General features: G+C 41.7%; 1 protein-coding gene across 2 annotated transcripts in view; it reads right to left on the bottom strand.

Moving 5' to 3' along the window:
- Positions 1-515: 515 nt before the first annotated feature.
- The window catches only part of pkd1a (polycystic kidney disease 1a), a 71,870-nt gene continuing 60,802 nt past the window's right edge, over positions 516-11,583 (bottom strand). For both annotated transcript variants that reach the window (XM_058090334.2, XM_078793177.1), the window contains 8 exons: positions 10,747-10,877; positions 10,592-10,673; positions 10,380-10,508; positions 8,994-9,165; positions 8,627-8,917; positions 6,504-6,638; positions 4,522-4,848; positions 516-3,232 (listed from right to left, as the gene is read on the bottom strand). In XM_058090334.2, coding sequence (XP_057946317.2) covers positions 2,363-3,232; positions 4,522-4,848; positions 6,504-6,638; positions 8,627-8,917; positions 8,994-9,165; positions 10,380-10,508; positions 10,592-10,673; positions 10,747-10,877 — 2,137 coding nt within the window. In that variant the 3' untranslated portion in view covers positions 516-2,362. The remainder of the gene's footprint in view (positions 3,233-4,521; positions 4,849-6,503; positions 6,639-8,626; positions 8,918-8,993; positions 9,166-10,379; positions 10,509-10,591; positions 10,674-10,746; positions 10,878-11,583) is intronic.

Genomic DNA, 11,583 nt, shown 5'->3' with positions numbered 1-11,583 from the left:
GGGGGGGGGGGGGGTGTCTGTGACATACTGTAGACACAAAGCAAACCTGGTGGAATTGAAATGTATCATAAATACATCATCTTTAGCTTTTGTTAAGACAGGAAGTGTAAAACAACACTGATCATATATAGCTGAAGGACATTAAGAAATATGTACACCACTAAAGCACCGAGATATACAAAAACACACACACACACACACAATGCAAGTTTGTTTTTTTTTTAAATTACCTTTCATGTAAGTTAAAAGATGTGGCAGGAAATAAGTGCGCAAAAAAAAAAAACAAAAGTATATTTAATCACTGAGTCTCATTTTCTTTGGAGAAAATGATTAACATAATACGATATAAAATTCCCTTTGCGTGTAAAAGCATAAACTAGTTATTTTTAGGAAAGGGTGTATTCCCTGAGATTTGCCCGCTGGACACAAAAGTACGTACGTTTAATCGAAAGAAGACATTTTTAAAACAAAGGTACCTTCTTCCGTACCTCGTTAACTCATTTTTTTTTTATTAAAAAAAAAAGTGTAAAGACACAAGAGTTAAATATGGCCTTTGGATATCAACTCTATGAGCAAATAAAGTGCTAAGTACAAAATACATGAACGACTTGGCTTTGGCAATGTGTGTACATCAGCTACTGCAGGGGTGGGCAAACATGGCGGCGGGGGCCGTCTATGTAACGGTGGCATCAAGCAGAATTAATGCAAATGAACACATTACATATTAAAACTGTTATTTCTAAATACCCGCAAGGCATGCTGGGTAGTCCAGCTGCAACAATATGAACTATGCTGCTTATCCTCACAAGGGTTGCCAGTTATCCTGGAGCCAATCACGGCTGGTTTCGGCCAAGAGGCGGTGTACACCCTGGACTGGTGGCCAGCCAATCACAGCACACATATAGTCAAACAACCATTCACACTCACATTCATATTAACATTCTTATTTTCTCCTTTGAGAACTTTCTCAAAATATTTTGCAATCTAGCAAATATGTGACAAATGTTGGTAGAAAGAGGACTGGCAGCTACCCAGCATGCCTTGCAACGGGTGTTTTTTTTGGCACTGGTATTTTGTATTGAAGACTCAACAATACAAGTCATGTTGCTGGCTAAACTTTTCAAACTTTCAAAAAGGAATTATATGTGGCCCATGTGCCGCAGTTTGCTCACCCCTGAGTTACAGTATAAGTTAAGCTTGCAGGGGTTTTCCTCATTTTCCCGGAGGATATTTTGTGGTGTTTACGACTCACCTATGACGTTATTTTTCTCAAGCTGCTGGACTGTACCTCCCATGAAGCTCCCACGGGGGGAGCGCTGCCTCACTTTGAACCCCCCCCCCCTGCTGTTGGTTTCATATCAAGCTTATTACCTTACAAAACAACAACACTGGCATTGGAAACAATGGATAATACAACAAAAAGTGCATTTACATCACAACAATTAGTGAACATAACAGAAATAATCAAGGCAGTTTTTAGCTTCATGGTGGTGGTAGTGGTGGGGGGACGGGGATGGGGGGGGGGGTAAGGGGTGTAAATATCAACCTCGATACGCATCCTTCCTCTTTCCTTCATTTTCACCTACGACTTACATTCATCATAAAGTCCTCCATGTTTGCCATGACATCACTTACACCAGCTTTCTTCATCATATTGACCCAAATATAAGACGACTCTTTTTATGATAAGAACGCAAGCATCTCTTTGGGTGATGCTTGCGTGAGTGACGGGAAGAAAGCTATGAATTTTTACCTGTATAAATCTCCACACAATTCATTTTTTTTAGACTTTTCCAGGTAAAAAAAAAAAAAAACAAAACGTCTTATATTGGTGTGAATATAATAATCATACCCCGAAAAACAATTGTGTATTTGCTTAGGTATAAAATAACAAAAGCAACCCCCCTGCAGAGATATTTGTACATGTGTGTAGCGTGTGCAACATGACCGGTGATTAAAAAACAAACGTGTATTCAAACAGGAACCCAAAGTAGTAATACTGTAGTAGCGAGTACACATTTTGAGTACACATTAAAACAATACAGAAACAAAACGTCTTACACAAAAAAAAATGGTTAGTCCTCAGGTGAGCACGCTTCTGTGCTCCTGTCAATGACCTCCATGTGACCTCCAGGGTGACATGGAGTCGGGGGTGCATTTTGGTTGGCCGCTTTGAAATGGTGACCTTTGCCCCTACTTGAGCTGGCGACCAGCACCACGTCCGTGGGATTCGAACCTTTTTTCAGCGCCTTCCGTGAGGGTTTAGAGAGGAGCGGACAGAAACAAAACCAGCTGCCCCCGCCGTCCTCTCGTCCTTAACCCTACAATCTCTCATTCGGGGGTGCCCAGGCCCTCATCGCTTTTAGTTGGGGTGCACTTTGTTTTTAAGCGGAGGGGGCTTTCGTTTTCTTTTGTGCGCGGGGATGGTCGTCGTGTGGGCCGGGTGGTTGAACATGCTGGAGGAAGGGAGGTTCTCTCTTTCCGTGGCGTGGGGCTCCCAGGCTCCGGATGGCACGGAGGGGGCGGCTGCCGGGGTGCATGGAGGAACAGTGCTGGATTTGGGAACTCTTGAATAAGAAAGAGGGGTACTGGGTACCAAAATTGGGGATGAGGGGTCCGGGATTGGAGTTGGCGGGGGAGCACTGATGGATTTGTCCGCAGCTTTGGACTTTCCCAAGGGAATGTTTGCGCCTCTGGGAGTATTTTTGGCTGCGCTGTCCTTTTTTCTCGCCTTTTTGCTGACTTTGTGCTTTTCTTTGCCATTCTTCCTTTCCTTGCCCCCCGCTTTTCTCCTCTGATCCGCTCTGCTGCTGCGCCTCCTACTCCTCTGCGCTCGCTCCAGTCGACACTCCATATGGAAGAGATCCTCTGTTGCCACGGTGACACGATCAAGCTGCTGCAGCAAAGCATCAAGTGTGGGGAGCAGCCTCTTCATAGACGCTTCGGTCTCAGCTCTTTCCTTCCAGCTGGCTCCGCCCACCGCCACTCCGGGACCCAGCCCCAGCCCGAGACCCAATCCAAGCCCCAGTCCGATACCGGGGGCTTCTGTCAAGCTGCAGGGGCTGGAGGAGGCCGGGCACCAGGAGGCTTCGGAGCCAGCGTCGATACTGTCTGGGGTGGATGGAGAATCAGGGCGCTCCAGCGGGGGTAAGCAAAGAGACTTGCAGTCGCTGGTGGATGACGAGCGCGATGGCGGTAGCTCCATGCCTTCGAAGCGAACTTTGTGACGAAACTGTGGTGATAACAGAGACAGGGACATGAGGGTGGCGTATTTGACTAAACATGCACCCGATGGACCAAAAGTAGAGCAGAGCCCCACTTTTCGTGGGGGGTACCTTCCACATAACGTTCAGTAATAATGCTACAGTCTAACCCTAAAAAAAGGTTAGGCAACCCTTGGTGTCTAACAGAGGTATGTACATATGATGGAGTACCAGGGCCACGTTAAAAAACAAAAAATTGGAGATTTTAAGAATAAAGTCATGAATTTAAGAGAATAAAGTCAGAATATTACATGTCATACATGTACATGTCTTGCTAAAATAAAAAGAAATAAAATAATAAAATAATAAAATAATAAAATAATAAAATAATAAAATAATAAAATAATAAAATAATAAAATAATAAAATAATAAAATAATAAAATAATAAAATAATAAAATAATAAAATAATAAAATAATAAAATAATAAAATAATAAAATAATAAAATAATAAAATAATATGAATAACTAAAATATTAATTCATTCATTCATTTTCTACCGCTTTTCTACCGGGCAAAAGGCGGGGTACACCCTGGACTGGTCGCCAGCCAATCACAGGGCACATATAGACAAACAACCATTCACACTCACATTCATACCTATGGACAATTTGGAGTCGCTAATTAACCTAGCATGTTTTTGGAATGTGGGAGGAAACCGGAGTACCCGGAGAAAACCCACGCATGCACGGGGAGAACATGCAAACTCCACACAGAGAGATGGCCGAGGGTGGAATTGAACCCTGGTCTCCTAGCTGTGAGGTCTGCGCGCTAACCACTCGACCACTGTGCCGAACTGGACTTTTTTCAACCAAAAATATTCATTCATTTTCTACCGCTTTTTCCTCACGAGGGTTGCAGGGGTGCTGGAGCCTATCCCAGCTGTCTTTTGGGGAGAGGCGGGGTACACCCTGGACTGGTCGCCAGCCAATCACAGGACACATATAGACAAACAACCATTCACACTCACATTCATACCTATGGACAATTTGGAGTCGCTAATTAACCTAGCATGTTTTTGGAATGTGGGAGGAAATCGGAGTACCCGGAGAAAACCCACGCATGGTCACATAAGGTCACATAAGCCCCCCTCCCTCCCTTTAATAGCTGTCTCAAGCGATGCCTGTACCATAAAGTACATTTTTTTCCCTAAATATGTATGACTCTCAGAAATGTATGACTTTATTCTCAAAGGTCACATTCCTATTCAAAGGTCATATTAATTTATAATAAATTGTTGAATTTTACGAGTTCAGTACCTCCTTGGTTCTACTGAGACCCATCCACATTTTGAGTCTTCTGAGGAAGAGCTCCACCATCTCGTAGTCCTGGAGATCAACAGCTGGACGGTACAACTCCACCCGTCCACGCCGGTAGTTCCTCAGTAAAATGGAGGTGAGCAACCACAGCAAGACCAGGCGCAGCATGGCGAAGCTTACGTGGAACACCAGCGACGAGACGGGGCTTGTGGGACCGCTCAGCGAGTGGGATGGTCCCCAGGATAAGAGGCCACGCCCACCAGCCCCCAACAAGGACAAGCAGGTGGCGCTGACGCTGCCGTAGCCATCAAATACAGAGTGGTAGAGCTGGAGAAGTGGAAGGAGAAGAAGGAACGCCATAAGTCAGGTCAGTCCACATAATTTTTCTTCATTGGCGGTAATAACGACTCAAACCACCACAAATCATAATAAAGATAAGACATAAATAGATGGAAAAGTCATAATGTGACTTTGCAGCTTTTGAAGGGACATTCAGATCCAAATATTTAGCTTTTATTGGTTCATTTATAGTCTGCACGGTGGTCTAGTGGTTAGCGCTCAGACCTCACAGCTAGGAAACCCGAGTTCAATTCCTCACTCGGCTATCTCTGTGTGGGGTTTGCATGTTCTTCCCGTGTAGAAAATGAATGAATGATTTCCTTTACGGCTGCATGATAACCGAGTGGTTAGCATGCAGGTCTCACAGCTAGGAGACCCGGGTTTGATTCCACCCTCGGCCATCTCTGTGTGGAGTTTGTATGTGTTCCCTGTGCATGCGTGGGTTTTCTCCGGGTACTCCGGTTTCCTCCCACATTCCAAAAACATGCTAGGTTAATTGGCGACTCCAAATTGTCCATAGGTATGAATGTGAGTGTGAATGGTTGTTTGTCTATATGTGCCCTGTGATTGGCTGGCGACCAGTCCAGGGTGTACCCCGCCTTTCGCCCGAAGACAGCTGGGATAGGCTCCAGCACCCCCTGCGACCCACGTGAGGAAAAAGCGGTAGAAAATGAATGAATGAATGGTTCATTTATAGGCTGCACGGTGGTCTAGTGGTTAGCGCACAGACCTCATAGCTAGGAGACCCGAGTTCAATTCCTCCCTCAGCCATCTCTGTGTGGAGTTACCAAAAACATGCTAGGTTAATTGGCGACTCCAAATTGTCCATAGGTATAAATGTGAGTGTGAATGGTTGTTTGTCTATATGTGCCCTGTGATTGGCTGGCCACCAGTTCAGGGTGTACCCCGCCTCTCGCCCACAGACAGCTGGGATAGGCTCCAGCACCCCCTGCGACCCTCGTGAGGAAAAAGCGGTAGAAAATGAATGAATGAATGGTTCATTTATAGGCTGCACGGTGATCTAGTGGTTAGCGCACGGACCTCATAGCTAGGAGACCCGAGTTCAATTCCTCCCTCAGCCATCTCTGTGTGGAGTTACCAAAAACATGCTAGGTTAATTGGCGACACCAAATTGTCCATAGGTATGAATGTGAGTGTGAATGGTTGTTTGTCTATATGTGCCCTGTGATTGGCTGGCGACCAGTCAGTGTGTGTTTCCTACACATTAATTTATTTCTGGCAGCCTGTCACAAATAAATATTCTCATAAGGAAATAACTCAATCATTCCAAAAAGTAAGAAGACGCTGCAGGAGGGCTCAGTGACTTTATCGCTATATTTAGAGAGCAATCAGATCCTCCTGTATACTGTTTTTTTTTTTAAAAGTGACTAGTAATGACACTTTTGCGCATAAAAGCATATAAAACCTGTTAACAACCTTCTAAAAATGTTTTTTTTAACATTATTAGAGCCCTCTAGACATGAATTAATGCCCTGTTTGTCATCTTAACGTTCATATTATCAAATATAATAACAAAAAATAAGACATTTAAGACATAAATAAGTCTCATGCTCATGTGTGTTGTCATCAACATAAGGCCTGAAGAAGAAGAAGAAGCTCATGCTAGAGTCAAAGACACTGACCAGGTGTCCTGCGTGCGAGTACGCCAGCACCATCAGCAGTAAAGCTAGCGCCACGCCCAGCGACTCCCAAACAGAGCGCCGCAGAGCTCTGCCAAACACGGCCCACTCCCGCAGGAAGCGCAACTGATGGGAGGCCTGCAAGATCAGAGGGAACAAAAATGTATTTTAAGGAAAAAAAACAAAACATCCAACATATTAAAAAGCATCTCGTCGTCTCTGATTGATGTCTGCGGTGATTGCGCCACACACCGAAGTCGGCAGATGTTGACCACGTGTTGAGATGCGGCGACGTTAAATCACGGACAATTTAGTCTTTGCAAGATTGTGACGGATTAAAAATAAATATTATATATATAATATAATATATATTATAAATATTATATTAAAAAATAAATATATGATGTAGTCTGTAGTCTGCACGTTTTTTTACATTGGAAAAATCTTCTGTAACCAAAAATGTTACAAAACGTCACCACGACCTCAATAAGTCTATCGGAGGAACAAGGCAGGTGTTGCCACACGGACCGATATTACATTGCTCTGCCAGTCTTTACACCACGGACACTCCACAGTAGCCATGTTTACATGAGGAGTTTTTCTCTTTCCCAATGACTTTTCCGGAAACAATGGTATACATGGAAAGGAATATTCCAATCTCTTGTCTACATGCGTCGCTATAATCAACCAGAATAGTCAATGGGGCATGCCCAGTAAAACGTAAACACCAACATCACGTGATACCGACTTCCCCGAGTTGTTCTTTCACTTGTTGGAATAATTCCGTATTGCCAGTTTTTCGTTTGTCCAGTCTTGAAATTTAGTTTGGATCAAAAACAAACTTTCCGTATCAGTCCAGTGCCGATTGCTGGCCTCCATTTTTAAAAGTGAAGAACGTCTGGAGCTGCGTGTTACGTCATATCTGAGCATGCGATATGATAAATTTAACCAGGAAAAGGATCAAATTCAAGCTTGTTAATATTTTATAATTCAACTGGGTACATGTTTTATATAGATATATATTTTCTTTTGACTTATGGACTTATGGATGGCGTATAGAAGGGTTTAGATTCTGTTCCACAGATGGCGCTAATGCACACAAAAGCTGCTTGCCAACCGCCAATAAACAACAGAAGAAGAAGAACCGTTTGAGCCGACACAAGATACCTCAATCGGATTGGTTAAAAGAATATTCCATCCCTGTTCAATTCTTTCCGTTTTTTTTTTTAGCAAATAAACCAAATCCAATTGGAATATTTGGGTCCACGTATACGTGGATATTGACATAATATTTGCAAATGATGATTAATAAATGTTAATTATAAAAAGTGATATCGGATAATTCCTCACGGCACACCTGACGGTTTCTCAAGGTGCATTAGTGTGCCGCGGCACAGTGGTTGAAAATCACTGTTTTAAGATATACCAACTTAATGCTACTGATATACTGATAAACTGATATACTGATATCCTGATATACTGATATCCTGATATACTGATATCCTGATATAGTGATATACTGATATCCTGATATACTGATATACTGATATCCTGATATACTGATATCCTGATATACTGATATCCTGATATAGTGATATACTGATATCCTGATATACTGATATCCTGATATACTGATATACTGATATCCTGATACACTGATATACTGATATACTGATATCCTGATATACTGATATCCTGATATAGTGATATACTGATATACTGATAAACTGATATACTGATATCCTGATATCCTGATATAGTGATATACTGATATACTGATATCCTGATATACTGATATACTGATATCCTGATACACTGATATACTGATATCCTGATATACTGATATACTGATATCCTGATATACTGATATACTGATATCCTGATATCCTGATATACTGATATACTTGATATACTGATATAATTGTGAAACATAGTTTCCACTTTGCAATACATTTTGCTCACAATGGCAAACAACAGTCGTGTTGTTAACGCAGCTCAGCACATAAGACAACATTTTTCTCCTCCTACGCTGCCAACACAAGCTTTATTGTTCCAAAGTGGTGTGTTAGCAACTGGGAAAAAAAAAAACATGGCTACATCTGCTTTTCTTGGAAATTCTCTCTCACCTTTAGCACCAGTATAAAGAGAAGCATGGCCGCCATGACTGCGTACGTCTGACTCCGTTTTGCAAGCGGCTGGAAGTCGGTGAAAGCATCACGCGGGTGCTTGAGGTACGACGTCCACTGCTGCTGCGCCATGATGCAGCGACTAAGATGCAAGCCGCACACAGATGTAGCGAGAGCGAGTTTACACATGCCCAGGATTCTCCAGGAGGACAGCAGGTAAGTGTAGCCCTCTCGGAGGAACCCCAAGACCCCCCGCACCAGGAAATATAACACCAGGGCTAGAAGTACAATCTGGAGAAACGATACATGAAGTTCAGATGGCAATGTAACACCAATCAAATTAAAAAGTGCATGACGGGGCTTATACCGTTAAAAGGAGCTGCAAATCCAGCCCTGTGATTGGCCACAGCGTGATAACGGTGAGGTCAAGGCTGGACTGAGCACGCTCAGAAACAGGGAACTCGAAAAGAAAGGAGAACACCGCCAAGAGTTTTGTGTTGATGTTGTAGATTGAGAACTCCACAAACAAGGCACGGCTCCTACAAACACACACACACACACACACACACAAACACACACAAGGAAGCATAAATTGTTACAAAAGCATTTTTCACTTTCATCAGTTTCATCAGAATTAGTGCATCAGCCAGGAAAGCAACACATGAAATTGAACATTATTTCAGATCTAAAGCCAAGACCACAATCATTGGGATGAATAAACTTTTAATGATGATGAAAAAAGATGTGGGTCTGGTTCTGGTTCAATGCGGCCCGCGGGACGCTAGTTTGAGGCCCCCGCCTTGATATGAAAGTTTAATTTGTTTAATTTGTTTAATTTGTTTTTTGATTTGCTTATTTATTTTTCCATTTTATTTTGTGCTGAAAAATAAAAAATTACATTAAACATTTATTTAATAATTTAATAATAAATAAAAATTAATTTGTTCATTTGTTTTTTGATTTGCTTATTTATTTTTCCATCTCATTTTGTGTCAAAAAATAAAAATTAACATTAAACATTTATTTAATAATTTAATAATAAATAAAAATTAATTTGCTCATTTGTTTTTTGATTTGCTTATTTATTTTTCCATCTTATTCTGTGTCAAAAAATAAAAATTAACATTCAACATTTATTTCATAATTTAATAATAAATAAAAATTAATTTGTTCATTTGTTTCACTTGTTTTTTGATTTGCTTATTTATTTTTCCATCTTATTTTGTGTCGAAAGATAAAAATTAACATTCAACATTTATTTAATCATTTAATAATAAATAAAAATTAATTTGTTCATTTGTTTCACTTGTTTCATTTGTTTTTTTTTGATTTTCTTATTTATTTCCCCATCTTATTTTGTGTCGAAAAATAAAAATTAACATTAAACATTTATTTAATAATTGAATAATGAGTAAAATTAATTTATAATAATTTAGAATAATTTATTATAATTTAATGTTTTATCAGAGCTTTTGCAAAGAACCAAAGCACTGAAAAAGTGAAGGGTATAGCAGAAGCATTGCAGACTATTATATTATATATATTATATATATTTATTAATATTTAATATAATTAATATTTAGTTATATTTTTATTTTCTTTTTTTTTTTTCTTTATATATATATATATATTTTTTTTTTTTTTGCGTTTTTGTTTTTTTTGGAAAACCTGATGCGGCCCAGCCTCACCCAGACCCTAGCTCCAGTGGCCCCCAGGTAAATTGAGTTTGAGACCCCTGTGTTAGAGTATGGACCTGTAGTCCAGCCAGTGCTGCTCCTGTAGCTGCTGCAGGAAGTAGCAGGCCTCCTCCAGACTTCTGTTCAGCTGGAGGACCAATTCTGTGCTGCTATTGGCTGGACTCTGCTGACCCAAACGCCAAACCCTTTAAGGATGACAACAAACAAATGCAGAATGTGTTTTTAAAAATAAAAACTTATCACTCGACTCTCCTTCCTTTTCCCTTACCAGTTCCCACCAGCAGCACCATGATCAGCGATGCTCGGCCACTCCGGTTCCCACTTGTCCTCTGAGATGTAGCCAGCCCCAACTGAAAAGAAACAATGTCAAGGTCAAGGTCATTCTGTGGGATCAGAACACCAATGAACACAAAGGCATCTCACCCTGTGTATGCTGGATTTGTCGGAGTCTCGGTGTGCCAAGTAAAACGCTTCCTGTGACCCCCAGCAGGGAGGAGTCATTCAGAAGTTGGGGTAACAGCGATTTGTTCAGCCACATCAGAACATCATTTCGGCTAAAAGGATATTAAGACAATTAGTAGGACTCATAAGCAGCATTAGGGACACTACGTAAGATACAAATCATCATCTTTAATAAGAATATATTTTTGGTCGGAGACCTCACAGCTAGGAGACCAGGGTTCAATTCCACCCTCGGCCAGCTCTGTGTGGAGTTTGCATGTTGTCCCCATGCATGCGTGGGTTTTCTCCGGGTACTCCGGTTTCCTCCCACATTCCATGCTAGGTTAATTAGCGACTCCAAATTGTCCATAGGTATGAATGTGAGTGTGAATGGTTGTTTGTCTATATGTGCCCTGTGATTGGCTGGCCACCAGTCCAGGGTGTACCCCGCCTCTCCCCAAAAGACAGCTGGGATAGGCTCCAGCACCCCCTGCGACCCTTGTGAGGAAAAAGTGGTAGAAAATGAATGAATGAAAAAAGTCCAGTTTGGCACGGCGGTCTAGTGGTTAGCGTGCAGACCTCACAGCTAGGAGACCAGGGTTCAATTCCACCCTCGGCCATCTCTGTGTGGAGTTTGCATGTTCTCCCCGTGCATGCGTGGGTTTTCTCCGGGTACTCCGGTTTCCTCCCACATTCCAAAAACATGCTAGGTTAATTATCCATAGGTATGAATGTGAGTGTGAATGGTTGTTTGTCTATATGTGCCCTGTGATTGGCTGGCGAGTTTAGAGCTAATGACGTGGGACAAGACGGACCCAT

The sequence above is a fragment of the Doryrhamphus excisus genome, linkage group LG9 (genome assembly GCF_037039965.1).
Source record: "Doryrhamphus excisus strain RoL-2023G ecotype Guam linkage group LG9, RoL_Dexc_Guam_v1.1, whole genome shotgun sequence".
Taxonomy (NCBI): Eukaryota; Metazoa; Chordata; class Actinopteri; order Syngnathiformes; family Syngnathidae; genus Doryrhamphus; species Doryrhamphus excisus.
The sequence above is the reverse complement of the archived record's forward strand: the minus strand, read 5'-3'. Positions and strand labels throughout refer to the sequence as shown.